This window comes from Schistocerca cancellata, chromosome 8 (genome assembly GCF_023864275.1).
Source record: "Schistocerca cancellata isolate TAMUIC-IGC-003103 chromosome 8, iqSchCanc2.1, whole genome shotgun sequence".
In the NCBI taxonomy this organism is placed as follows: domain Eukaryota; kingdom Metazoa; phylum Arthropoda; class Insecta; order Orthoptera; family Acrididae; genus Schistocerca; species Schistocerca cancellata.
Window position 1 is genome coordinate 376,136,826 of NC_064633.1, and position 16,428 is coordinate 376,153,253.

Genomic DNA, 16,428 nt, shown 5'->3' on the forward strand with positions numbered 1-16,428 from the left:
ACAGCAGTTGTAACTCACCACTGTGTTCCTTGAATCACTCCATCGCACTCCTGGCCTTGCGAGATGGTCGTTATCTTGTTGAAAAATGCCACTGCTGTCGGGAAACACAATTGTTCATGAAGGGGTGTATGTGGTTTGCAACCAGTGCATGATACTCCTTGGTTGCCTATGTGAATGTTCCCCAGAGCATGATGGAGCCACCGCCACCGCCACCACCTTGTCTCTGTCACACAGTACAGGTGGCAAGGAGCTGTTCTCCTGGAAGAAAACGGATTTGCACCCTCCCACCAGTGTGATGAAGAAGGTATTGGGCTCCATCAGACCACGCAATGCTCTGCGCTGCACCAACGTCCAGTGCCTATGGTCATGTGCCCATTTCAGTCATAGCTGCCATGTTGTGGTGTTACCAATGGCACATGCATGGTTCGCTCGCTGCCAAGGTCCATCGTGAGGAGTGTTCAGTGCCCTGTGTGTTGACAAACGTGTAATGGTACTTTGACTTCCGCGCCTCCGCCAATACAAAGATATAATTTACGATTGCGCACGCAGAAGAGCACTGCGCCAGCGACCGATTTTTATAAATAATTTTGTTCGTGTTTTTACTTTTGTGTAGGTTTTTTGTTTTTAACAACTAATTGATGAGATACTCTCTCTCTCTCTCTTCTTCATACGAAAGACGTGTATTTTTTCGGCGATGTGTTGAATGTGCTTTTGGGTGGAAATTAAAATTACATTACAAAGCGAGGTTGTTTCAATAGTGATTCGAGGTGGTTATTGCCAAATTTGTAAATTGATCATGACAGTGACAACTTGAAGAAGTTTTCAACAGACGGAGAAAAGTGAAAGACGGGTCGTCCTGCAAGAGAAATTAGGAGGACAGCCATGAAGACTATATTGTAATTAATACTGCATATCTAACAAGATTATAAGGTAAATTTCAGTTAGTTTTCTGATGCTATTTCCGTACAGTCGCTTTTTGTAGTGTTGCCGACCCGGTCTGCTATGCACGGTCAAATTACAGCACGATCTCAATCAACAATAATAAGTCCGCCTTATCCGTAACTGAAACCACCAAAATTGAAGACATCAATCAGATTTTCTATTTTATATTTTTCACGGCAGAACCCCGAGGATAAGGTAACACTACACTACAAACGCTTGCATTCTGCCTAGCATTAAAGTCTGATGTTAGTTCTGCCAGTTCACTGCCTGTCCTGTTTTATCAATCTGCTCAGCCTATGACATCAGCCATCTGTAATGAGGAGTGTCTGCCCAACTCCATAATGCCTGGATGTGGTTTCGCCTTAGTTTCATCAAATGTTAATGACACTCACCACAGCACTCCTCAAACACTGGACAAGTCATGCAGTTTCCAAAATGCTCATGCCAGGCCTCCAGGCCATCACAATCTGCCCTCAATCAAATTCAGATAGATCGTGTGCCTTCTTCATTCTACGCTCACTAATACTTCATGCACCATGCATGTGTCTGGCTTTTAGACATTCCTCACCAGGTGATGCTGCTGTCACCTGCACAGGTTTATATCGATAGCAGGTTGATGGTCGTAATGTTCTGGCTGATCAGTGTTCCTGTCAGTGCGGAAACTACAAATAGAATTTTTACTTTGCTTTTGATTTGCCATAAGCAGAATACCAGCAAAATTATCTTGATACCTTCTGTCTGTCTGTAAGTGTACCCGACTGATTTTTACAATGATAAAATTTCAATTTCTTCTAGAACATGAATTGTTATATGCTGTTTTTCATGTGTGTATATGTCTTGTCTGCTAAAAAATAAATTATAGTGCTAAAATAATGGTGGAAGTATTATGCACATTTTATAAGAGAGAGTGAAGAAATTACAGTCCCACAGACATGAACTAATACAAGGGCAGTTCGAAAAGTTCTCAGAATGGAATCAAAAGAAAGCAGTAACCTCAATGGACCTATTATAGTTTTCAAAGTAGTCCCCCTGTAGACAATGTACTTGGTCCAGCAGTGTTCCAGACCCTTGATCCTATCACAAAAATTGGATTCCTCCAGGGCTGCAAAATACCTGTCAACTTTGGTTTTCAGTTCTTCATTTAAAGATAATCGCCATCCACCAAGGAAAATTTTGAGCTTGAGGAAGAGATAGTAGTCTGATTAGCCACATCAGATCAAGAAGGTGGGTGTAGCAACAATTCCTATCTGAGTTTATGTATTTTTGCCACAGCGATGGGGTGCACTGTCTTGATGAGAGATGACTTCCTTTCTTGCCAAACCTGGCCTTTTTTCACATATATTTTACTGTAGTTGGTCCAGGAGGTTAGTGTAGTTCTGTCCCGTAACTGTTTGGCCAATGGCAGTAGAATCCTTTTCTCGTCCCAGAAAATTGATGCCATGACCTTTCCAGCCAACCATAGTGCTTTGCTTCTTTGATCTCTATGGTATATTAGTGGACCCAAGTTTCATCTGTGGTCACAAACTGAATCAAAAACTGTTGCGGGTTGTTCTGAAAGTGGATCAAACATCGTTTGGACATTTCCATTATGAAATGTTTCTAATCCAGCATTAAGTCGCGGCATCCATCAAGCAGATAAATTTTTAATATCCAATTCCACTGTTAAAATGTGATATTCCCATTCAGATGACATCCTTACAGCTTCAGTAATTCCTCCCACTTTAAGTCAGAGATTCTCCATGACTATTTTATGCACTTTTGCAATAGTTTCTGGGTTAATGGCACATCTTTGTTGACAACCATGTGGCTCATCATTTACACTGTCCCTATCAAATTTAAAACTCATTTGTCCACTTGTCAACAGTTGAATATGCAGGAGCAGAGTCCCCCCGGTATGTTCTGAAAACTGGTATGAATTCCCTTCACTTTCATACTTTTCTTTATGAAGTACTTAATTAGTGCTCAAATCTCGAATTTCCTGTCTTCACAAATCATCACATTGGAAAAACAACGACAACAAACAACAGTGATGTCTGCCCCACAGATCTGTATGCAGAGAACTGGCATGTCACATGATTATTCGTAAAGGATGACCTATTATTATGTGGGAATCTCATAGCACTAGTGCTGAAATGTGGTGAGGATTCTGCGAACTTTACAAACTATCCTCGTATTATAAAATTTCTGTGACACTATTCTACATTTACTGTTATATCAAGCGGAGTAACTTTTTATTTAAGAAGCCAGTAACCAAATCAGATTAGAGATTATCTATTATTCCTGAATAAAGAAGGCAGATTGTATTATTTCCATACCACAGAACAACTACACATCCACTAAAGAATTTGGAGAATTATTTAAGACAATACTGTCACCAACTAAGTTATACTTTTTGAGATTCCTAGCTGTGTATTTCAAGAAACACAAAATGCTGTGGGAAACTGTTTAGGAGCAGGGAAAGAAAACTAGATTCAAGTTCTGATTTGTGTGTTCAAACTGACACTGCATTTAAATATAAAGAAGTTTTTTTATATCACGGTTCACTACTGGGTTTGTGACTGCTCTTCATAAATTTACTTTGAATATGTTGTAAATTAACAAAAAGCAAACAATGGGAGACATCACATTCAAATTTACTCCCGTAAGTAACTAAGTTAGAGATGTCTGCTGTTATGGAGGTAGTTCTTATGTCATAACATTGAATAGAATGTTTGGTATGTCACATGACTGGGACGTCTCTTCAAGTACTGACCATCGGTGTAACAGTTGAGTGCAAGATGAGCAAGAGCTGTGACACCAGAGCATTTGATTGCAGCGAGATTTAAATGGTGAAAAAAATTCATAACCACCAACCAGTAGTGTACCTCAACTCACCACTTGCCCAGGCTACAGACATTAGCATGGACACAGGAACACTATATGCCATTATACTAATCATTCATTACAAATGGTCACAATGACTGACAAATCACAGTACATATTTCGAAAACTGCAAAAGGCTATGCATAATTTAGGTTATGTTTTTATGGTATGAAAATGGCTCCTGCTCTCATGGCCATCATCAGTCACTAATGAACAGTACAGGCAGGAACCTTACTGTCTTATGAGATGCATCCAGTGGCTCACCTACAGTCAACCTGTACCTTTAAGAAGACATCCCAACCCCTAATTGTTTCCAGACTGTGTCACAATGATTCAAGGGACATTCGCTGAACATGATAGTGCTCATTAGGTTTGCAGATAACCTTAGCTCTATCCTACTGAATACATTTAGAGGCCTTGGACCAGTTCCCAACAAATCACAATGAGTTGATTTTGGTAAATGGGTGCCCACATATCAGGGTGGCTTCCAGGCACTCTGATGTTTCATGGAGTGTGTGTGGTATACCACTACTGGCTTTATGTGTGTTTGAGTGTATTGTCCCAGATGTACAACACTAGTTTATATTATATTTTCTCTTGTCATGACTCCCTTTATTTTTGTCTTTTGTTTTTCAGGCATTTTTTTTATCTTTTAATGGCCATCTCTCGCATTAGATCATTCCTCAAAACTATACTTCTGTTTTCACTTTCATGCAATAATGTCTGTTGCTTTCTTATTTCAATACAAATTAATGTGCTTCAGCTATTCTTATTCACCCTTTGTCAGGAGTTATGGAGTCATCTGTAAGTTGGCAAAATAGGGTAATAGAATTGAATAATCTACTGAGTACTTATATTTCAAAAAACAATTTTGATTAGAACACTTACATCGTCTGTCAAATGAAACAATGGTATGAAGTGGATAGCTGCTACTCATAATAGAAGTGGTGGCGAGTGGCAGACAGGTACATTGCAAAAACTGCTAAACACACACACACACACACACACACACACACACACACACAGGGGGAGGAAAGGGGGGAAGGGAGAGGGGGGGGAGAGAGAGAGAGAGGGGGGGGGAGAGGGGGGGGAGAGAGAGAGAGAGGGGGGGGGGAGAGAGAGAGAGAGAGAGAGAGAGAGAGAGAGAGAGAGAGAGAGAGGGAGAGGGAGAGGGAGAGGGAGAGAGACTGTCATCTCCTGGCACTAAGACTTGACAATGACTATGACTGTGTATGTCCTGAGTAATGATCTCAGCTGGGGTGAGTAGTGAGGCCACAGAAGAGGTGCAGACCAGGGAGGGATAGCAAGATAGAAGTGGAGGAAGATGCTAGTGCTGCCTGTGGGAGTATGTCAGGCTGTGGCAGGGACAGAACAGTGTGGTGGTGGGTAAAATATCAAAAGGCAAAGGGGGCAGGAGAGAAGAAGAAATTATTATGTAGTGTGCTGACAGGCTGGAAGGCATGTGTAGTGCTGGTGTGAGCAGGGAAGGAGACAGAAGCAGATCGCACACGGGGATTGGCAGAGGTTGAGGGCAGGTGGTTACAGTAACAATGGATATGTCACAGGGAGAATTCCCACAATCACAATTCAGATAAGCTGGTGGCGAAGAAAAGAATCCAGATGGCACAAGCTGTGAATCAGTCATTGAAGTCAAGCATGCCCAGCAACTAGATGATCCAGCTGTCTCTTGACCACAGTTTGCTAGAGGTCATACCAGCTTAGAGTGCTGCACACTGGTTGCAGCTAAGTTGGTGGATCCCATGGCCCTGACTTTGGTGGGGTAGGAGGCCCCTATGACATGACTGGAGTAGGTGGTGGTGCGGTAGTGGGAGGATGTGTGTGACAGATCTTCAATCTAGGTTTATTGCAGGGGTATGAGCTTGGGATAGACAAGGCTACTGTGCATGGACGAGCAGCAGAATACCACTGCAGAAGCAATGGGAAGGATATTTCCCATTTCATTATGATGAAAGGTAGTCAGAACCTGGATGGAGAACGTGATCCAGTGGCTCCATCCCTGGGTTGTACCGAGTCACGAGATCAGTGCTCTTTGTGGCCACACAGTGGTTATGTGGGGGATGGTAAGTGACTGGGGAGACAGGGAATGGGAGATCTGTTTCTAGGCAGGGTAGGACATTTTCCATCTGTAAGGCCCTTAGTGAGAGCCTTGGCATATTTGGAGAGGGACTGCTAGTCACTGCAGATGCAATGACAACAGGTGGTTAGGCTGTATGGAAGGGACTTCTTGTTGTGGGAATGGGTGGCAGCTGTCAAAGTGGCATTATTGTTGGTGGTTAGGAGGTCTGATGTGCACAGAGGCACTGATTTAGCCATCCTTCAAATGGAAGTCAACATGGAGGGTAGGTGAGGTAATGGGCTGAGGAGGGACCAAGTGAAGCGAATGGGGGAGAACATTTTGAGATATAGAAGAATGTGGATAGGGGGGTCTTCACCCATGGTGATTTCATCAATGAATCCAAACCAGGTGAGGGAAAGGGGATTCAGGATAGCTAGTATGGATTACTCTAGATGACCATGAATAAAATGGTGCCATGCAGATGCCTGCAGCATCAACAGTGATGAGCAGGGCACCGATAGGTAAAGGAAGAGAAGGTAAGGAAAGTCAGTAGAGGACATTATTAGTGTCTTTTACACAGGAGGGTAGGTTACAGTCAAGAGGCTGACATATGACAAAGAATTTTGTCCAATAGCTGAAACTATGTGGCAGTATTTTAAATGTGCCTGTCAGCCACTCAGTGCCTCCTTCATAAGGTGAGTAGCAGTCAATCCATTTCAGATTGGTTTTACCTAAGTTAAACAGAGTCTTTTAACTAGCCTATCCTATACAAATATTCATGTTGCGTTAGTGTGGGTTTTTACTCTGGCTAGTCTTTCTTTGTTTTCTTTAAACAAAGACATACTCTGAAACCACAGAACTTTTCTAAATGTTTACAACACATATACATTGCAATACAGCTATAATACAGATGAATTCTTCAGGATTTTTTTTCCATAAATCACACTGAATTAATTGAAAAGATTCAATTGTTGGTGACTAATAATTACCAAATGTACCTTTTAATTTATTTCAAGTATTGTAAACATGGTCTCTCTCTCTCTCTCTCTCTCTCTCTCTCTCTCTCACACACACACACACACACACACACAAACACACTCTCTCTTAACTGTTCGACATTTGATTCAGTGTCCATGCCTGTTCTTTCAGCTTTCTCAACACATCAATATACTGATGAAGAATGGCATCATATTCTGTACCCTTTAGCATATTGTATTGGGTTGTTGTTGACTGTAGTTTCTGAAGTTCAGTTCTGAGTTCACTCAACTTCTCCTTCAAAAGAACTTCTAACAGTTCAAGAGCCTCTATTTGTTGTGGTTCTTCAGAATAAAATGCCAGCGAAATCCTGCATTCAAGAATTCTGCAAAGAAAAGAGAACGAGGAGCATAATACCACTGCACGTATCTGGTGTGATCACAACAAACTTATTTGTATTTAAGTTGAAATATGATTTTTAATCTCAGATTGAGTAACTGACTTTCACGGAACGTGGAAACTTCAACCTTAGAATAGAAGGAAAGAAGATAAAGTTGAGGTCATTGCAGGGAGGGTAGAGATTAGTGTTTAACATCCCATCGACAATGAGGTCACTAGAGACCGAGCACAAGCTCAGATTAGGGAAGGAAATTGTCCATGCCCTTTCAAAGGAACCATCCCGGCATTTGCCTGAAGGGATTTAGGGAAATCATGGAAAACCTAAATCAGGATGGCTGAACACAGGTTTGAACTGTCATCCTCCCTAATGCGAGTACAGTATGCGAACCACTGCGCCACCTCGAACGGTGAGGTCATTACAGACAGATATGAAACAGATGTATAATCACTAACTCATTCCACATTACTTTCCTGATCAGCTAATGATACACAGTATCACTCTAACATATTACCAATAGCATATCATGTTATGAAATATTATTTCGATATGAAAGACCATAATCTATTATAGAGTAATTATTAGCGAGCAATCATGTATCTAGCAAAGGAGAAGTGTTCCTTTTGTTTCAGAACCAGCTCATAAGTTCTAAGTCCATATGTCTGCCTGTGGCTGTATATGTACGGATGGATGTGTGTGTGTGTGTGGGGGGGGGGGGGGGGGGCCGCAAGCACGCATATATCTTTCCTTTTTCCCCCTAAGGGAAGTCTTTACGCTCCCAGGATTGGAATGACTCCTTACCCTCTCCCTTAAAACCCACATCCTTTCGTCTTTCCTCTCCTTCCCTCTTTCCAGATGAAGCAACCTTTGGTTACGAAAGCTGAAATTTTTGTGCGTGTTTTTGGATGGCTCGCTTTCATATGACCAAAAATATTCCCTACTTCCCAAAAATATTTTACTGGGTGCTAATACATATCCTTCGTCATTGCATCCATCACTCAAAACACCAATATACACTATGCGGAAGAAATTGTAGTTATTTTGAAGCCAATATTTTCACTGAAGTTGAGCAAAATATTTGTTAGAAAGGTTTTGTGAAACCCAAGATTTATCTAAATTTGCTGTAAGTTTATTATTCTCAGCATGCAGTATGTGCTTGGTACACAAAAACCTCGTTCTTACTACTGCAATGTTCCTGTCTTGTGTTACAAATTTCGTCCACCATTACAGTTTCTGAATTAAAAACCAAGTGGGTGGAGAAGACAGTGCATTGAAGTGACTGGCCAGAACAATCAATTTTATCACGGACATTACCCTGTATTTCTCTATCCATCGGATACTATCCTCTGTCATACTAAAGTAATACAATATATCTAGATATATTTTTCCCACATGGAATGTTTCCCTCTATTATATTCATAAAGTAATACAATTCTACGTTCTACCTTTTGTAAAAGTCATCAAATATCATAGATTTCTATGCTCTTCTTGGAGAATCAGAATAGTTGCTGGGACTGTTCTGATGTTACTGCACTGATTATACACACAGTTGATACAGAAGCACCACAACGTTTTGTCGTTTTATGAACTGCGTTACCCTTACTACAAAACAGCCAGTAAATCCTTCTATGAAACAAAGGAGTTAAATTTCGAATGTACAAGTAAACCGAATGCAATAAGATTATATCCGAATGTAAAGACATTCGATACAGGTTTTTAGGAAAAACCTTTGTTAACTAATGCGGAATTGACAATCTTATTTTAATTGATAGATACTGTCAAGTAAACTGATCGCCACCACTTGTGATAAATTTATCATACGTCTACTGTAAGGGAAAAACATTCGCAGTATGTTCTCTATAACTGAAATGAATAGACAAACATTTAAATCAAGTCAGCTTTTTACATAGATGGCACTTACCTAAACTGAAGGATCTTCTGGCTCAGTGTCTTCAGATTCACTGTCGCTTGTTTCAGCCAGGTGTATCATCACAGAATCCACTATGGTCTCTCTTAAACCCTGGTTCCAGGAATCAGTTTCTTGCAATGCTACTGCGTGTTTTACGCACCTCTCCCAGTCCCGCTGAGTAACATTGTCAGGAGCTTCGTGTGTTAGCTTCTCGACATCAGCAAGTTTGAAAGTAGTATTTCTTTTTGCTACTTCTCGTTTTACTTGGGCCCATATCAATTCAATGGGATTATACTGGCAGCGATACGGTGGTAGATGTACCACTTGGTGTCCCATTTCGTTTGAAGTTGATCTAATTAGCAAGTCTTTTTGACACCTACGATATCTTCCGGGAGTTCAGCCTTCGTTTCATCGACTGAAAATGAAACATTATTTCTCTTTAACCACTCCATAATATCTGCCATGCAACAATTTGAACATGGCAGCTTTTCTATCTGAATGGAGTGGTAGCTGACATTATCCATCACCATAATTGACCTCCTCCCAGTGCAGACAACAGTCGAATAAATCAAATCTTAAAAACTTCTCCATTCATTTCTGAATGGTAATCAGATTGGCAAGAACTTTTCCCACCACGAAAAACAAGTTTGGCCTCTGGTATGAAGGTTTGGTTTGGGTTGGGTTGGGTTGTTTGGAGGAAGAGACCAAACAGTGAGGTCATCGGTCTCATCGGATTAGGGAAGGAAGTCGGCTGTGCTCTTTCAAAGGAACCACCCCAGCATTTGCCTGGAGCGATTTAGGGAAATCATGGAAAACCTAAATCAGGATGGCCGGACACGGGTTTGAACCTTCGTCCTTCCGAATGCGAGTCCAATGTGCTAACCATTGCGCCACCTCGCTCGGTCTGGTATGAAGCCTGTGGTTAATGAAACAGCGTGTGCGATGATTAATCTGTCACCTCTACCAGTAGGCACTTTCAAACTGCTGTTTCCCTTGGAGTCGTGCCATATATACTTATTGCTGTGGTTCTGTGAAACCTAAGTTTCATCCAAGTACACTACAGACCTGGTGTCTTCAGCACACAAGAAGTGCATTGTATGCAAAAACTTCGCTCTTGCCGTTGCAATGTCTCTGCATTCCATTAAGAATTTCCGTCTGTCATTACACTTCTTGAATCGGAAACCATGGGAGCGGAGAAGATAAAGAACCGAGGTCTCTGAGCCCGAGTAATTAATATTTTCATGGAGGTCAGCCTGTATTTTTTAACCTTTGGATACTCTCCTGTGTTGTAATATCGAAGTACAGTTTTACACGAGCTCTTTGTTAAAATTGTCAAAGTCTGTTGTTTTCCATTCACGTTCATATCCCTTTCTTGGAGAATTGAAACATAAGTTATTCCTCGCTTCTTCATTGTCGGTCAGATCAGTAAAAAACTTGAGTACATTTGATATGATAATTTTCAATTGTTTATGAATGACTCTCCGCCCTTTAAGCACACCGACTGGAGAAGTACTACAAGTAGGCCATTGCTCCTGCATTGTTGTTCACCACCAAACACACATCAAAGCACCTTTCTAAAGACAATAAGACGCTGAGATCAGACGTGAACACTCGATATAGCACGGTAACACTGAGCTTTCAGCTGCTCTGACCCACCGCACTGCTATCAGTAACTACATGGCAACAAAGCCGAGAGGCGGGCAAATCACAGCCCATACGCAGCCCCTGCTGGCAGGCAGTGGCCGTGACCTTGAGGTCTCTACTTTCATGCCGGCCACTATAGTAGCCCTTGACAATGAATTTATAGAATGACCTGAGTTATTCTTTCTAAGGTGGTCAAAAATAATGACCTGTTGGGCAGTAAAATAATAAACAGAGAAGATATTTTGAAAAAAGTTTCACAAAACTAAGTTCCCAATGTGTTTCAAAAGAAAGTTTTATAATCACTGTGTATTACCAGTTTTACTTATGGCAATGAAATATACAGAAATCATCATCAAATTGAGGCTGTCTAATCGAGGAGTAGAAAGAGGTATGTTGAGAATTATTTTGAAGGGAGGGATGTGGATGAAAACAAACTGGAAAGGGAAACTTAATTATGACAAATGAAATGAAAGGGGGCAGGATACACAGCCAAGAAGTTTTCCCCAGAATTCAAGAGATGAGAATGTGTCTCCCCCCCCCCCCCCCCCCCCCCTCTTTCAGGTTGGCAGCAAGCTACAATATGTCCTCAAAACAAGCCTAAAAGGATAGTGTCGCCAGCTGGTGGTGAAGATCATCTGTTAGAATTCCCATGGTGTGTACTATTGGTAAAAAAATTTTATATTTGAGACAATAACAGCACTTGGGGTTAGAGTAGTTGCACGAGATATAAAGTGAATGTAAGGCTTGGTCAGCTTATATACCAACAAGCAGACAAGCTCATCTGTGATAAGAGGCAGCCCCTAAGTTGACCCCCAGCTGACTTGATACAGAGTATTGTATTTTATTATTTAACATTACTACTACACATTGATCTTGCCAAAAGCCGAGAAGCGATTCTTCTTGGTGTTTTAGCTCTCTGGGGCACTCTGGGATGCTCTCTGGGGCATTCTGGGATGCCCTCTGGGCAGCTCTCTAGTCTGGAGGAGGGTAAGTCCAGACAAGTAAAAGGGGAAGCAACTAAAACTGTAAGATCAGAAAGACACAGGTGGTATAAAACAAGATCATAGAAAAAAGAAGAAGCTGGCAGAAGGATATACGTAGATTAGCCCCCACACCTCCAAGAAAGTAGCTTTGGAAAATTAACAATTTGGCATAATGACTACAAAAGCTGTGGTACAATGCACTTTTGCTCACTTTAGTCATGTCAGTGACCCACTGTCCATATCACTGGAGTCACTGCATTCTGCTTCTTAACAAATAGTTAAGAAAATGTAGAATCATACCTTATATTTCTTCTACTCATATTCCACACTTTCATCTATTTAAGGTAGGGAAGAAATTCTGGCAGTTTTATTCCAGACTTCCATTAAGCATGATACTGTTTATTTATTACTTTCTTTGCCCTATCCCCTTCCTCTGTGACAGTATATCTTCATCTATAATCATAATCTATAGTCTCTTCTTCTCACTGCTGTACACTTTCCACTGTCATTATAAAATTCTAGAAACAAACACAATATTGAACTCACCCCATGGAATCAGAGTGTGATATACAGAGTGTTCAGAAACAGTCTGAAAAGCTTGTAAGGGTGTTGCAAGATTGGTTGTGCTGAGAAATAACTGCCAAGAAAAAAGTTTGATATGTTATGCCATTTCAGAGTTAATTAGCACTGAAATTAGTCAACTAGGCCATTGTCTGCAAAAATTTTGAAGGTCTACCAGAGACAGTGTCACCAAAAAAGTTCTTTGTTTGGTTTAATAAAACCAAGCAAGGGAGCGATACACAAACTGGATGTGAGATGGTAGTAAGGATCAAACCCTGGCCAAAGCCTGAACAGTCTCTTGTGCTATCACTTATGCTATGAAAAAGAACCGGCACTAATTGTATTTGACGGGCCACTTGAATCTACGCGCTCAACAGCCTGCTTGGCTAACTTCAATGCAAATTAACTCTGAAACAATGCAACATACTGAATTTTTTCTTAACAATTACTTCTCAGCACAACCTACCCTGCAGTACCCCTTTACAAGCTTTTCAGACTGTTTCTGACCATCCTGGATATTCTTAAGATCAAGCTAAACTCATAAAAAGAAAGCAGCATCTACATCTACATTACATCTGTTCTCTGCAAACTGCTGAAGTGTAGGAGGCAGAGGGCGAGATTTCTTCCACTTCTATTTTTGTATGGAGCACGGCTGCTCAAATGTCTCAGCAAGCGAAGTAGTTTATGTGATCAATGTAGAAAAAGATACTTACTGTAAAGAAGACATGTTAAGTTGTAGACAGGCACAATGAAAAGACATTTACACAGAGCTTTCAGCCACAGCCTTCATCAGCAAAATAGAAACACACACCACACACACACACACACACACACACACACACACACAAGCAAGCACACCTCACGCACATCACATGACCATCAACTCCTGCAGCTTCGGCCCTACACAAATCCTAGCACATATACTGTGTTGGCTACAGTAAAAAATTCTCGTATGCTGCATCAGCAAATGATCAAATTATAAGCCAGGAGGAAAAGGGTGCAAAAATTACAAAAACTGTGAGCCCATGTCAGCTGGATTCTTCACTAAAAAATAAAATCAATATGATTCCAATGCTGAAAAAGACAGAAAATGTAACAAACAAAACAAATGCCGCAGAAAGAAACAATGTATTTTTACTGGGCGATAGTCACCTTAGAGTTGTTGCCCATGTAATAATAAATGCTAATAACAAGGTAGCTGCCTTAGGTTATATCAGACCACATGTTCACATTGACCAAGTACAGTAACTGATATTTCTCAAAAGATAATGAAGGAAGACTAAATTGTGATGTGTGATGGATCAAATGGCATTGCATACAACAAAAGTTTGTATCCTGCTAATGTCTTAATAACAGTGCTATATGACCTGAGACTTTCTAACATAACTGTACTTGATATTCCACACAGGCATGATTTAATACAATCCTCATGAGTAAACAGGACAGTAATAGCTACAGACAGACATTATGCAGAAATCTGCTACAGTTCTGAAAATATTCATAGGACCGAAGTACACAAGTTTGATAGAGAACTTTACACAACTCATGGCCTTCATCTCAACTGGCATGGGAAAAATCATCTAGCGATTGTAATATATGACAGCACTGCACATGCAGGGAACAATGTGAACTTAGGACAATCAGATTTGAACAAAGACTGCACCAAAACACAACAAAATTGTAGGAATGGGCGTAGACAGATTACACTGGACAACTGGCTGGCGAAAAAACAAGATAAAACAGTTTCTTCCCTATCTTTAAGTGTGTGTAGAAACAGACCAGCTCGGAAAAATGTGTAGTGAAAAATACCTTGCCCAGACCTTCACTGAAACTTCTTTTTTAGGGAAAACTTTGTAACTGCTTCTGCAAAATGAAACTAGTAATTTACAAACAAAACAGTAGAGGCTTCTGCAGTAAGATCAATGAACTTATAACCAATGTCCAAGAGCCACGAGGAAGAGACTATGCTCATGTTCTGTCCTTCAGTGAGCACCATATTAATTTTGGTATAGAAAAACTTGTGATAAGTAATTATTATTAGCAACATCATTCTACAGAAAATATAAAACAAAATATGGTGTTGCCACCTATGTTAAATACAATGTCACATGTAGAGCAACTGATGTGAAGAATTATTGTTTAAAACATCATTTAGATGTGTGTGCCATGCAAAATGTCTGTAAATAATTCTCATATATCAGTAGTAATAGTGTATGGAGCAGCTTAGGAAACTTAAGTCTCTTTTTGAAGCAGTCAGATGCTCTCCTAATATACATATGTTCAAAGACAGAAGAAATGTGATAGTGCTTGGGGATTTCAAGGTAAACTTTCTAACAAATTCCAGAGACAGATCAGACTCGGAACATTTAAGGTCCACATATAATCTTGCTTCTGTAGTTAGTTTCCATGGTAGAATAACTTCATGCACAAACATGCTAGATGATAATATACACACCAGACTAAAACAGTTAATACAACTACCAGTCCTAAATGGCCTACCTACATCCATATTTTGCAAACCATCATAAAGCACACTGTGGAGGGAGTATTCCACTGAACCAGTTATCAGGGTTTCTTCCCATTTCATTCACATATGGAATGCGGAAAGAATGATAGTTTGAATGCTCTGTGTGTGCTGTAATTATTCTAATCTTGTCCTCACAATCCCTGTACGGTACGTAGGGGGTTGTAGTATGTTCCTAGAGTAATCATTTAAAGCCGATTCTTGAAACTTCGTTAGTACTCTTTCTTGAGATAGCTATCTAGTCTGCCAGTTCAGTTCCTTCAGCATCACTGTAACACTCTCCCATGGGTCAAACAAACCAGTGGCCATTCGTGCTGCCCTTCCCTGTATAGATTCAATACCACTGTTAGTCCTACTCGGTACAGATCCCACACACTTGAGCAATATTCTAGAAGCAGTCACACTAATGATTTGTAAGCAATCTCCTTCATAGACTGATTACACTTCCCTAGCGTCCTACCAATAAACCAAAGTCTACCATCTGCTTCACCCACAGCTGAGCCTATGCGATCACTTCATTTCATATCCCAACATATTGTTACACCTAGGTATTTGTATGAGTTGACCTATTCCAACTGTGACTCATTGTGAAGTGCACAATTTTACATTTTGGAAAATTTAAAGCAAGTTGCCAATCTTTGCACCAGTTTGAAATCTTATCAAGATCTGACTGGATATTTATGCAGCTTCTTTCAGACAGTACTTCATTAAATATAATTGCATTGTCTGCAAAAAGGCTGAGTTTACTATTAATACTGTCTGCAAGGTGATTATTAATCAACATTATCATCAACATTCCCAACACACTTTCCAGGGCCACACCCAAAGTTACTTCTACATCTGACAATGACTCTCCATTCAAGACAACATATTGTGTCCTCCCTACCAAAAGATCCTCAATCCAATCACGAATTTCACTTGATACACCATATGATCGGACATTGGGCAATGAGTATAAGTGTGGTACTGACCCAAATGCTTTTCAGAAATCAAGAAATACTGTATCTACCTGACTGCCTTGATCCAAAGCTTTGAGTATGAAATGTGTGAGTTGGGTTTCACATGATAGATGTTTTTGAAATCCATGCTGGTTGGCACTGAGGAGGTCATTCTGTTCAAGATTATATATTTTAGCTCAGAATATGTTCTAAGATTCTAAAACAAATTAATGTCAAGGATATTGGATGGGTAGTTTTGTGGATCACTTCTACTACCCTTCTTGTAGATGGGTGTGACCTGAGCCTTTTTCCAAGAACCAGGCACTGTTTTTTGTTCAAGGGATCTACAACAGATTAAGGATTTCACTGGGTCCAGGAGCTTTGTGCAATTTTAACGATTTCAGCTGTTTCTCAACACCACTGACACCAATACCTATTTCATTCAATTCTTCTGGGTTTCCTCTGTGAAGGAACGTTTGAAAACAGAGTTAAACATTTCAATTTTTGCTTTGCTATCCTCAATTTCAGTACCCATTTCATTCGCTGGGGAATGTACATTAACTTTGGTGCCCCTAACAGCCTTTAAATATGACCAGAATTTCTTTAGCTTTTGTGA

General features: G+C 40.4%; 1 protein-coding gene across 2 annotated transcripts in view; it reads right to left on the reverse strand.

Moving 5' to 3' along the window:
• Positions 1-4,949: 4,949 nt before the first annotated feature.
• The window catches only part of LOC126094779 (uncharacterized), a 130,443-nt gene continuing 118,964 nt past the window's right edge, over positions 4,950-16,428 (reverse strand). For both annotated transcript variants that reach the window (XM_049909335.1, XM_049909336.1), the window contains one exon: positions 4,950-7,241. In XM_049909335.1, coding sequence (XP_049765292.1) covers positions 6,986-7,241 — 256 coding nt within the window. In that variant the 3' untranslated portion in view covers positions 4,950-6,985. The remainder of the gene's footprint in view (positions 7,242-16,428) is intronic.